The sequence below is a fragment of the Berghia stephanieae genome, chromosome 2 (assembly GCF_034508935.2).
Source record: "Berghia stephanieae isolate SIO BIC M18660-M18661 chromosome 2, UCSD_Bste_1.3, whole genome shotgun sequence".
In the NCBI taxonomy this organism is placed as follows: domain Eukaryota; kingdom Metazoa; phylum Mollusca; class Gastropoda; order Nudibranchia; family Aeolidiidae; genus Berghia; species Berghia stephanieae.
This window is the reverse complement of record NC_088361.1, coordinates 81,383,090-81,396,248: the sequence shown is the minus strand read 5'-3', so window position 1 is coordinate 81,396,248 and position 13,159 is coordinate 81,383,090. Positions and strand designations below refer to the sequence as shown.

General features: G+C 35.4%; 1 protein-coding gene across 1 annotated transcript in view; it reads left to right on the top strand.

The window, feature by feature from the left end:
* Positions 1-13,159, top strand: part of LOC144965640 (organic cation transporter protein-like) — a 28,764-nt gene that overhangs the window by 845 nt on the left and 14,760 nt on the right. The window contains exons 2-9 of the mRNA XM_078901193.1: positions 1,070-1,259; positions 3,908-4,133; positions 6,251-6,354; positions 6,705-6,859; positions 7,594-7,762; positions 9,908-10,147; positions 10,495-10,729; positions 11,236-11,409. Of these exons, the coding sequence (XP_078757319.1) occupies positions 1,114-1,259; positions 3,908-4,133; positions 6,251-6,354; positions 6,705-6,859; positions 7,594-7,762; positions 9,908-10,147; positions 10,495-10,729; positions 11,236-11,409 (1,449 nt within the window). The 5' untranslated portion in view covers positions 1,070-1,113. The remainder of the gene's footprint in view (positions 1-1,069; positions 1,260-3,907; positions 4,134-6,250; positions 6,355-6,704; positions 6,860-7,593; positions 7,763-9,907; positions 10,148-10,494; positions 10,730-11,235; positions 11,410-13,159) is intronic.

Below are 13,159 nucleotides of genomic sequence, written 5' to 3'. Positions count from 1 at the left end.
AACGGCAAAGCCAGGGGCTGGAGAATCATGTGGTTATCCAGGGTTGTCGTTATTCTGGGGTTTTCATTTTCAAGATGGAAGAAAAGGGAGTGTGGTGAGATCCTTGAATATAACGACTTGATGCACGGACCAGTGCATGTGATAAAAGGCGTGTCCCAATCATATTAGATCATGTGTTTCTCACTTCACCAATAATAGTAGCTTCAACTGAAGCAGACTCGCTACAGACTATTTTAAAGACAATACTGTGCCAAGGTTTAAGTCTATCAAGCTGACCATTGCTCGCTAGAAAATCCAACACTTCAAGATTGTCCACAATGATTTTCGCCTGCTGGCAGATGATGTGGCCAGAAGCTTCATCATTTATATTAGCTCTCATCTGCTTAATGTAATGTCTGCACAACTTCGTCAATGGCCGTATTCATTGCAGGTCAAAGTTTCTTCTTTTGTATTCTATGGCAGTTCATTTTGATCTTGTCCCAATTCTTGACTACTGTTGACAGACTGTTGAGGGGAATCCCGTACTTGGCAGTGATTTCCTTCTTTGTCATCATTTTTTTGTCAATATCTTTTCTTGATCTTAATTTTTGATTCGGCAGGAATCAAGGTTGTCTATTTAGCTCAAGGTTTTGTATTAAGCATTGGTGTCAACTGCTAATTTCGCTAAACAGAGGGTTTTACTCAAATGTATGTCGCTGTTTGAGGGATTTTATTACCAATAATATATAACCAAAAACATTGTGACCAGAGGTGAATGTTACTTTCCAGGATTGTTGTTATCCAGGGGTGCCATAATGCAGAGGCAGAGGTTGCACTGTATTGATTATTGCCCGTCTTTGAATAAACCCCAGCAAATGAAATATGAGGTTTTATTACAATAAAAGAGACAGGACTTATAATACCAATTGTTATAGCTCTGTGGTGCTTCAGCTATAAACTTTGTTCTTTTTTAACACATAATTATTTAATATTTGGTGTATGACATGAAATTCATTGAAAGTAAGTATTAAATCTGCACATTTTCTATCAATTTGGTATATTAAGACATTATTTTATTTATCAATTACAGCTAAGTACCATCAAGTGAAGGTTTTTTATTCATTGACGTCCAAAATGAAGTTTGATGACCTTCTGCAGAATTACATAGGAGAATTTGGCCGTTATCAGAAGAGGATCTACCTTCTATTATGCATTCCTTCAATCTTTGGTGGTATTTTTACCCTCCTACCCGTTTTCATTCTCATAACACCAGATCACAGGTTTGTCTAAATGGTTTTGAATATTAGTTTTGCTGTAATTTAGGAATACAGTAAAAAAATTCTTAAACGGGAAAAATGCTTAACAAATCTTCTCCATCTTCTTACATATTGAAAGGGTATAGTTTTATTTCCCACTAAATGAAATGTTTTTGACTTTCATTTTCAGGTTGTTTGATTCATTTTCTCTGTAGTATTATCAAGTATAGTATAACTCAAATACAACAGGAGTAGTGGGACTAGCAAAAATTCTTCTGTTGTGGCCAAGTCCTGTTTCATCCCTGCACACAGTATTTGAAGGGAGGTAATACTGGAGGATATAAAAAATGCAAGGAACACATTTTGAGTTATCTTCCAAAGTAAATAAATCAAACAACACGACTGTGACTTCCATCCCTAACTACCCCCACCACCATCACCATCTCTCGCCTTCTCTACCACTTACTTGAAGGTTAATTGGAACAATGCAATGGTTAAATTCTACCATTCTCCTTTCCTCTGCTTTCCACCCATCCCAATCCCGCCACTGATAGCCACAACCACTAACAGCCCTCCAAAACTCAAGTAGCACACCATCACAATGATAAGAAAAGACAATCGCAGACTTTACAAAGAGCTCATCACCCACTAACTTCTCTTTAGGTATAGTTATCCAATTGGTCACAAGTTGCACACCACTCACTCTATTCCTAATGCATTAGGCCTAAGTGTAAAACATGTTGACTGGTCAGTCAAGTGCTTCTCACTCGCCTTTTGTTGCTTTGCCTTGGTATGTTAAAAAAAATACACAGAGAAACGCCCATAGTGTACACAATAACTGCTATTCGCTCATTCCACAAAAAGTACACAAAGAAACGCCCTGGGTGGTGTCCTGGGGTCCAGAGAGTTATTGAAAGGAACTCATTGCCAGCAAATGTCGTTGAAGCGCTGAGCGTCAATGCTTTCAAGAATAGATTAGATGCAGTGATGGAAAGTTATATGCATAGTGTAGAAGTGCCTCCCACTCAAAATAGCTATGATCAAAAGATCAGTAGAGAAAGTGCAGTGTAGGCTAGCCCCTGATCACAAGATCAGGTAGGGAAATACATTAGATATGTTGTGAACAAGACATTCAGTGACTGGAAAGACTCGGCGACAGGCCAGTGGCCTAATCACGCGATGTCGATACCATCTATTCTATTCTATTCTATTCTGACCTCTCATAGTGAGCAGGGAGGCACTTACTGTGTCTTCTATCCCCTTATATATGTTTTCCAACATGCTTTCTGTCTTTGTTTTGGGATGAGATTACTTGGTTTTGTCCTGGCCCTGGCTGGGAGGTAAACAGTCAAATGTATAGAGTTTTGGGAGATGTTATTTTTTGTCTTGCAAATCATCTCTCCATTATTCACTGTATTATGTTATGTTTACACATTATATATGATTTGATTTGTAAACATTTGAGTGTATTCCTCTTAGTGGGGACCTGTTCTTGTGTCTGGATGAAACTTCCCCTTAGGTGATATCAAACTAAGTGCTTTGATAGTGTGCTCTTGGAATCTACATCTGTTTCCTATATGAACAAATTCCCCTTTGTCTTACCTTTTCTTGGGTGCTTAATTGTAATTCTAGAACTTTTAATTATCCCATTTTCTTCCTTTTTACTGGCGCTGATATGACCTTAATGTGATGCAGGCACTGTAAAACCCTTAAAAACAAATAAACAAAATAGAGAAACGCCCATAGTACACACAATAACTGCTATTTGCTCACCCAATCCCATCTCCTTTATGTGTGCTCTTCTTCTTTTTGATTCTCAACTGCATACTAAACTTGCAACTCACACCCCCTTTGGAGTCGTGTCCAAAGATATATTACCCCATTATAACCATGCATGATTTATATGGATTTTTAAATTTTAAGATTTCCTTTGCTCACGTTGCATCCAAGGCCATTGTAACTCAAAATTTCCAGCCCTGATCACAGGTTTATCCATGATTTCTGCTACCACACACCAGCCTTGAACATAGATATATCCATGACAGACTATATTGCTCAAACTACTATTCGCTTGTTGATTGACTAGTTTTCTGGAGACAAACTATAATTTTATTATTCATGAATGACCAATCATTTTCCAGGAGATTTATTATTAGATTGCTTCATTCAAACATGCTTGGCATGGATAAATATGTGTCTCTTTCACTGAAGGTTTTCATAAGATAAAATGTCTGTTTACTGCAAATGTTTCACTTTCACAATCAAGCATCATCCTGATCAATGCTCGTCTGCCTTTCCACGTCCGTTTTACAACTAGTATTGATTACATTACAATTCAAATTTGAAGGAGATATCTTTAAAACTTTTTTATAAAATGAATGTTTGAAATTAGGTTAAAACGCCCAGGGCTCGGACATCCGACTACTCAGTCAGTCCCAGGGCTGAAAGTGTTATGGCTTCTTACTACCGATATCTTTCTTTGCCGTCTTCCTCTTCTACTCCTTCTTTCTATGTGACCCAGAAATCTCGTTTTTATTATTTTGATCATCTTGATGGTGATCAAGAATAAATATCTTTAAGACACCATTTACTTTCCCTTCTATCACTTAAGTTTTTTACCTGATATGCATCAGATATTGAAATATTTTATTTTTTAATATTTTCTCTATCAGATGCCACTTGGACAATTTGAACAATGATACATTCGCATATCAATCGGATGCTCACAAACAACTTGTTGAATTGTATGTTCCAAAAGAGAAGGAAAATGAGAATGGGCTATCAAAGTGCCATTTATATCATGGGGATTTGTACAATGAATCAAACTTAGTGAATAGATCGAAGAGCAGTTGCGATGAATGGGTATACGACACATCACTTAACACAGCTGTCAGTGAAGTAAGTAATAATAGTTTTTCAGGAAGTCAGAAGGCCCATGGAGCCAAAGTTCTCCGTTTCTGAAATGTTAATGAACAGTAACTAATGCTGGCATAGGATACTAGTTAATCACAAAGTACTATCCATCTGATCAAATAGACTGACATACCTAATTACTGCTGGGTGGATAGAGAAATTTGGGTTCAAAATGCCTCTCATAAGGGCATACCGTCAAGGTGCTTAGTTGTTAGCTTGAACTCCCAGACCCAATTTATGTTGGCACTGTGAGTTCAAGATAGTGCCTCTGCAACCTTAGTGACACACGGTGAAATCAGAACAATAAGTTTAACATGTTACATTACATAAATACAAATATGGCATATGTACATAACATATATTGTTTATTTGGGTCAATTTATTCTTGTGACTTGACCTGTTTTCTCGTTTTTCATTGCTCGTTTAATTCTTTTAAAAGTTGTCAAATGTTTACGTATTTAATGATTCACAATATCACCTCACTGTCACCAGCATTATCAGTATTGTTTTTCGGCATGCAGTCTTGACTGCAACACAACCATTGTAGTTCGTGGTGGGGTTCCTGACCTCCCATAGTGGGCAGGGAGGTACATAATGTGTCTTCTATCCCCCTTTGTCTGTTTTCCAACATGCTTTCTGTCTTTGTCTTTGAATGAGATTACTTGGTTTTGTCCTGCCCCTGGCCGGATACTCTGGCCGGGAGGGAAACAGTCAAATGTTTAGTTAGTTTTGGGAGATGATAGTTTTTTCCTTGTAAATCATCTCTCTGTTATGCATTGTATTATGTTTTGTTTGTGTATTATGTATGTTTTGTAAACATTTGAGTGTATTCCTCTTAGTGGGGACCTGTGCTTGTGTCTGGATGAGACTTTTAGGTGATCTCAAACTAAGTACACTGATATTATGCTCTTGGAATCTACATCTGTTCCCTGTTTGAACCAATTCCCCTTTGTCTGCTTTATTCTTGGATACTTTAATTGTAAATCTAGAACTTTTTATTATCCCATTTTCTTCCTTTTTACTGGTGCTGATATGACCTAAATGTGTTGCCAGCGCCGTAAAACCCTTAAAAACAAAACAAACAAACCATTGTAGTGGTGGGCTTCAAGATCAAGTGCAGAGGAATAACACACAATGAAAAATTATTTTATTCAGGGTGTCCAGGCAAGTCAGAAAAGTGGGTTTTTGGTTGGATGGCCGCTGGTTGGTCGGATAATGGATCTGTAGGTCAGATAAATCAAAATTGGGTTGGTAAAATTGACGCAGGTCGGCAGTTGCAAATATCAGATCAGAGCAAATATCAGAGCCTATAAGCCTGTAAACATTGAAAATGCTCGCTTTGCCTGAAGTTTAAAACAAATGTGATTAAAACTCCAACTATCGTACTAGCCATTCCTATAACACGAAACGCTCAACGGAAATTGTTACCTCTATCTATGAGTCTGTTCAGTATAGCGGCACATGTATTGGTTTCCATTATTGAAGGGATAAAGGGAATCGGCATGTGAAGATGAAACAAACGATAATGTACTACATGGGAGTGTCACAGGGATGCTGGTGCTTTTTGTGCAGGTGTTTTTAACCCCTTAACAACGATGCTGATTTTGTTTGTTTCATCTGTATATTTTGTATTAGAGAATAAAAAGTTTTTACCAAGAGAGACGTAAGAAAATTGCGACTTGGGCTTCAATTATCTATAATTGCATTGCAGTTACTTGTCTTTACATGAAAGAATCACAAAACACCATCTCTGGTACGGCAATAGACTATGTCGGGGAATTTACATCCTTGGCAGCAAAATCAGTCGGTCGGGTGGAACTGATGAAGACGTCATCGCTAGAATCAAGAAAGCATGCCAGGCCTTTGCAATATTGAGACCAATATGGAAAGTGTCCAGCATTTTTCAGTTACAGACAACACGGCTGCTTTCCAAAATATCAATATTAATGAAAATACCAAGAATGGACTGAGACATCAATATTTAATTTAATTAAGTAGTTGTCTTTGAAATATATTCCTAATGAACAATATTAGCAATATGTGATGACCCCCTTTTAAAACCTTACCATAATTTTGAAATATTGCATGCACTTTTTTTTCAGTTCAACATGGTGTGCGATTATAGGATATATCAGTCCCATTTTAAAATGATTTCATTCTTTGGAGTGCTTCTTGGTGCATTTGTAAATGGACTAATGTCGGACATGTAAGTTTCTTCTTTATTTCAAATCAAAAATGAAATTCATATATTTTTCCAATCATGATTATCACCTTATGATTTAATGAATAACTGAAAGGAAAGTTTCTAAAATCAAATTTCTGAAAACTCATCAACTGCTATTTAAGATATCACATCTGGGGATTTGCTCCAATTGCATTTAAAAAGAAAAATTATAAACATTGGAAAAAAATTAACAAAACACAACACTCCCTCTCACCCCCGCGCCCTTTAAACCCCCAGTCACACACACAAATATCAATGACTTCTTGAAGAAGATAAAACTATTTTAATAGAATTATATTAATTTATTGACCATTACTTTGGTTTGATTTCAGATTTGGAAGGAAAAAAGTTTTTCTGGTATGCCTGGCTTTCTTCATGGTAGTGACAATTATTCTCGCCTTGTCTCCCTACTATGGTCTGTTCTTAACCATGAGATTTTTCCAGGGTTTAAGTGGCATTGGAACTTTCATGATTGCTTTTATCATGGGTAAATTATTTATTGATCATGTTCTATGATAAAATGTATAATTGCGAAAATATTATGTAATTAAGTTTTTTAGCTTCTTTGGAAAAAAAAATTAAATTTGTATCAACCGAGAGATGAGTAAAATTTATCACCTTTCCAAAAAATGAGTATCAGTATCTCATGTAGGGTATGTCGAAATGACAAATGACATCATCATTCTTGGCTATTTTTTTTTCTCATCATCTTTGCAAATTTTGAATATTATTTGAATATATAATTGTTTTGTTGGGTTTCATGATATTTAATGTTTTCAAAATGCATTTTTACACCATCTCTAAGGAGCTTACATTATCAATAGTTCTGTCATAATTGTGAGAAATGGGATTCTATTCAGATAGTGGCTAGGGGTTGTTTCTTGATCAGTTCTAAAAATGCCATTAAATATTAAAGATTAGTCATTTTATATTTATGGCCTCCCCAAAAATGGTTTGTTTGTATTAAATACTCAGAGCTCTTATTTAGAGCCCTATCCACCAAATGTGCTAAAAGGGCTTTTATGTCCCGAGGCAAAACCTTAAAATGTAGGATTAGATACTTCTACCACAATTTTGTTTCGTATGGTTAAGCTGTTGCTAGTCATTCATCAACATATTTTGATTTAACCCTTGAAAGACGACCTGACTGATCAATTGCATGGTTCTTTGTCTTTTGGTTCATAAGGACTATTTAGCTGATTTTTTTTTTTCTATTTTCAGTGATGGAACTTGTAGGACCAAGCTACCGTTTGCAAGCCGGCATGGTTTTTCAATTCTTTTTGTGCGTGGGTCTATTTGTCTTAGTAGGAGCTGCATACTTCATCCGTGATTGGAAGTATTTGCTTCTTGCTGTTTGTCTTCCCGGCTTGGGATTATTCTCATACTTTTTGTGAGTTTCAGTTTCAGTTGCAATATGCATTTTTGTATGTGTTTTTATAGTCAGGGAAATAATTAAGGTGTCATGATCTGTTTTAAAAAATTTTCATCAGTCTCCTTATGAAAAACAATGTGAAATTGAATGTAATCTTCAATTTAAAATACGAAAACAGATAAAATGGACATTTCGGGTTGCCCTTTTATCAACAAAACAGGATGAATCAAACACTACAGACGAATGAGATAATGTGGCAGTGGCGTTGTTAAGCTTACAATCAATTTCACATTGTTATTCATTTCTTCGAGCTTCGAGCAGCAACATTTACATCAGTGTCCTAAGAAAAGAGTTTAGCTGTAGAATCATCAAAGGACTTTTTCAAGGTTCAAATGAATGTTTGGTATAGGAACAGCAGCATATACCAACTTAAATTAAGAACTATTTCCTACCTGCAACTATTTGTTAATATTTCAGTTTTGAAATTTAAATCAATCAGAAAGGAATAAGAAACTTATCCCTTAGATACAAATGTTTGAAGTGTTCTCTGGTGATGGTCTCTCTCTCACGCTCGAATGAAGTCTAAATTCAGCATTGTCCTTCTCAAAAACCAATGAGTTGGATCCAATCAAGGCTGACATTGATGAATGGATATCATTTCTTTCTTTTATTATGAATGAACTGCTCAATACGGGTGTTGTGCCTGATGTTTAAAAAGTTTTGCATGGTAAACCTTTTCTGGAAAAAGCAAATCTTGACAAATAAAATCTAAAAAATAAGTATCATCCCCTGACCTTACATTCTTATAAAATTATTGAAAAGCTAGTTTTAAAACAAATTTTTGCCAACCTATAAATAGATCTCATGTAAGAAATTTTTCATTTGTCATACATTGATAACTGCTCTTGTCCAGGTTGTAAAGGATCTTCCCCAAATCACAGATAAAGGGCCCCGCAACATTTGTGATGTAACCTCAGCTTTTGATTTTGATTGATCAAAACTTAATATTAAAATTCTTAGAAATAATGTTTGATATGTTTAACATGGCACTCAGCTGGTTGAAATCATTTGCTAAATAGATAAATTGTTGTCATAATTAATTTTTAAATCAAATCAAATTCCTTTGGAGTGTAGTGTACCCCAGGCTCAGTTCTTGGACCTGTGTTTTTTGTTCTCTACATAGATCCACTATAAAATTATATCAGAGACTTTGGCTTGTACTACCACCAATATGCTGATATCCAACTGAAGGTATCTGAGTGTACAACAAATTTTTAGTTGGCTTCTTCAAGCCAATAGCAACATGAAAGACGAGGCATGATGTCTGTTGGGTGAGATAACATTTTCCTCCAACATAGACAACACTGTTTCCGGCCAGGTACTCATTTTACACCTGAGTAGGGTGAGAGAATGTGTTTTCGATCCATGCCACCTTAAATAAACAGCCATTAACCGCCCCTGTCAGCCACCGATTATGTAATTCTTTTTTTTTAATGTTTTGTTTTGTTTTTTCAAAAAAAAATATTGCTGTGTGGAGTCTTTTGATTGACTTCCCATTGTCAGGATATCACTTGCTGTATCTTCTATCCCCCTATACCTTATCTATTTTCTGAGTGCTTTCTATCGCTGTCTTAGAATGGGATTACTTGGTTTTTGTCTTTGTGCTTGCCTGGGTCTTTGGCTAAGAGGGAAACAGTCAAATGCATAGTGTTAGTTTTGAGAGGTGATATGTTTTTTCTTGTAAATCATCTCTCTGTTATGTTTGATAGCTATATTTTTTGTTTGTTGTAAATATTTGAGTGTATTCCTCTTAGTGGGATTCTGTGCTGGTTGGGACTTTTAGATGATTACGAACTAAGTGCATTGATAGTATGCTCTTGGAATCTACATCTGTTCCCAATTTAATTGCAATTCTTGAATTTTTTGACTATCCCATTTTCTTCCTTTTTTTGGGCGCTGATATGATTTAAATGTATTGCAATTGCTGTAGAACCCTTAAAATATAAAACAAAACATAAAAATTTTGTCTTCACTTTTATACAGCCTTGTTTTGAAATTTATGATAATTTACATCGCACTCTTATTTGTTATTTCAAAATTTAATTAATTTTTAAAAATCTAGATATCATTAAAAGAATTTTATTTCTCTATCCACCTGGCCAGCATCATACCAGAGTCTCCAAGATGGCTTTTGTCAAGAGGTCGGATTGATGAGGCAGAAGCCATCTTGAAAAAGGCAGCAAGTGAAAGTGGCACAGAATTCCCTGAACGGACTGTACTGGAGAGATTAAAAGATGAAGAAGCTGACGGCAATTCTCAGCAGCAAAAGGAGTCTGGACGTGTCTGGAAACTGTTCACTCACAGGGTGCTTCTTATTAGGATGATTATCATCATTGTAAACAGGTCTGTATGATGAATACTAAACTGACAGAGGCTGTGGACCGTAAAAAATGTACAAATAGGAATGTAATTTACAAAAAAAAAAAAGAATATAACAGCTTCAAATAAGAAAATATTTTATGATAAACTGGTATGATATTTTGATATGTTTAGTTGAGAAGCCTTTTTTTTTTACGGAAGGCTTTACTTTATATTACAAATAAAATCCATTTATTGTACAATTTGATTGTAAAGCAGAAACTCTCCCTTTTCCTCCCGTTTCAGCAGGTAAATATTTTACTTGAGTTTGGAAGAAACGTCTCTTCTGCCTTAATATTTTTTTCCATTTTTCATTTATTTCCTTTTGTCAGGTTTACTCTGAATATGGCATATTATGGGTTTTGGCTGAACATTGAAGATCTGAGTGGAAATGTATACCTCAACTTTACCATCACCAGTGTAGTGGAGACCTTGGCTAACCTTTTTATCTTCATTTTTATCAGCCGACTTGGACGTAAACCCCTCTACTTTGGCAGTATTATGACCAGTGTTTTGGGATTTCTTCTCACATTGTTCCCGCTATATTTTGGACCAAAGACAAATAATGTAAGATATCAAGCTTGTCCATCAATGTCTTTATGAAAAATTACATTTGAATGAGAAAAACATGTAGAGTGATTGACCTTTTATCAGCCACTCAATGCAATAATTTTGTTCATTACTTTTTACATCCACAGCTTCTAGCAGCTCAGTATTCACTTTGATATTTTGACAAATTATGGTTTGATCAAGTTTGTTGCGCCATATGTAAAATGAGATGAGGGGAGAATTTTATAGCAAGAAAAAGAGAGAAATGCTCAAAGATTTTGCCTAAGAATCAACCTTTAAGAATGGTGAGAAATCAAAACACTTATATCTCATCCATATAATGACCACTAAAGACAAAAACACCTCGTGAAAGAGAATGAAGAGGTGAATTGACATGTCACAATACAGGGGAAGGCTTTGTATTATAAACAGAATTAATAACAAATGAGTTGAGCTGCAAAGACTTAGTCATGATATTCTTGTAAATTTTATTTTTAATGTCAGATTTCACCATCTGCTTACAGGTATTTGCCTTTGGTCTTATGATGGTCGGCAAGTTTGGTAATACAGCAGCCTACTCCATAATGTATGTTTACATGTCAGAGCTGGTACCTACCAGTCTCCGTAACTCGGCCATGGGACTGAGTCAGTGTATTGAGTTCTTTGGTGGTGCCACGTCTCCTTACATTACAGATATTGTGAGTAACACTGACTTGTTTAAATGAGTGATATTATAATTTATTGATGAAGTGCCCATTCACACAAAAAAATTTTCATCAAAGTCAAGAATAAGACATTTTTTAGTATTTCAGACAGAAAGAGTGGATTCTGTAATGCCAATTAAAACACTAAACTGTTGGGACCCAATTGTGTTTGTTTTGAAATTCAATATATATGAGTCATTCTCAAATAGTGAGATTGAGATTGGGTGTCTTTTTTAAGGGTAGCATAAAAAAATAACCACTCAGTAAACATACTCGTGTAGATACCCAATTAAAAGCAGGTATATTAAAGATATACTGGAGATAACATGGGGCATGAAAATTATTTAGTTTTCTTGGTACATGCAATTTGTTGAAAAAATCCCATGATTTTATTTCTCTCAAATTGTTGCACAAAATATGTCGTGTCTTTCACATAGATAAAATACAGGAAGGCTGATTGTAAACGCTTTTAACTTTGCTTTTTACCGGAAAAGAAACGTACCTTAATGATTCCAAACAATAATTATAATTATAATTTAAATACTTTTGATTTTATTGGCGATAAAAATTAATAACTCCGACGTCATGCCCTTTGTCATTTTAAAGTAAATATTTAGATTTGATTTTATAATACTCGGGCAGCCTTATCGCTTAATCTCGAAAATGGGATGAAAGCGGTGATAAAAATAAGGAATAAGAAAGCAAAATTTCGTTATGAAAAGGGGATTTTTTTTGATAAGTAAGCATAATGTGTCGGAGACATGATGACTTAGTCATTTCATGACGTCGGAGATGCATTGAGAGATTTGGGAACGGGATAAGTTCCGTTGCTTGATTCGTGGCTAAAGTTCAAGTTTTTTGTGCCACATTTATAGAAGAGTTAATTCCGTCGACTTATAAAGTGCCGTTGCCCATCTCCGACGAGTCCATTTGCCCTTGGTCACGCACGATGACTCAATGACGTCAGAGGCAGACTAAGCAAAATCCATCAATATTTCCTTTCTTTTAATTCATCCACGCTCGTTTTTTCGTGCTCTAATCAGCACATTCATTGTTTCGTGCATTAAACCAAGTATTTTCACGGAAATTCCCAGTGTGAAGTGGTCGTCGCCTTTAAATGGGTAAGTACTTTGAATTACTGTCTTGGTCATTGTGACGTCGAATTCACGTTGTGAACCGTTCTTTTTTATCTTTTATCTTAGCAAACTTTATTTCAAAATAAAAATGTTAAAATTACATCACAATTAGAAAATTTTGCTTATTATTGTACTCTTGGGTTTAGAGTTTATTCAATTTAATTTTCTGGTTTCGACGTCATAGAGGGGCCGTGACAAAGGTCATCATGACGTCGACAATTTGTATTAGCTGTCATCATGACGTCGGATTAAGATACTTTGTTGTTTTCGATAAAATAGGCATTTTTATAGTATGTAGGTTCATATGACTCTTTGGAGGATTTGTATCTAAATTATATTCACGACATTGAACGTTATTTTTAATTTTTGCATCAGTCTCACCATGGGTCTTCTCCGACGTCACAGATAAGACATGACAAGATAGAAAGTGTGTCACTGTGACGTCGTAGTTATTTTATAAATTTTAGATTAGCCCCTCTTTTTTTTTTACTTCCACTGATGCACGCCAAATCATGTGGTTGATTTCATTTTTTTAAATGCTAAATTTTGAAGACGAGTCTATCATTTTTGGAGTAGAGCTGATGGCATTTAAATGAAATTTGGTTTCC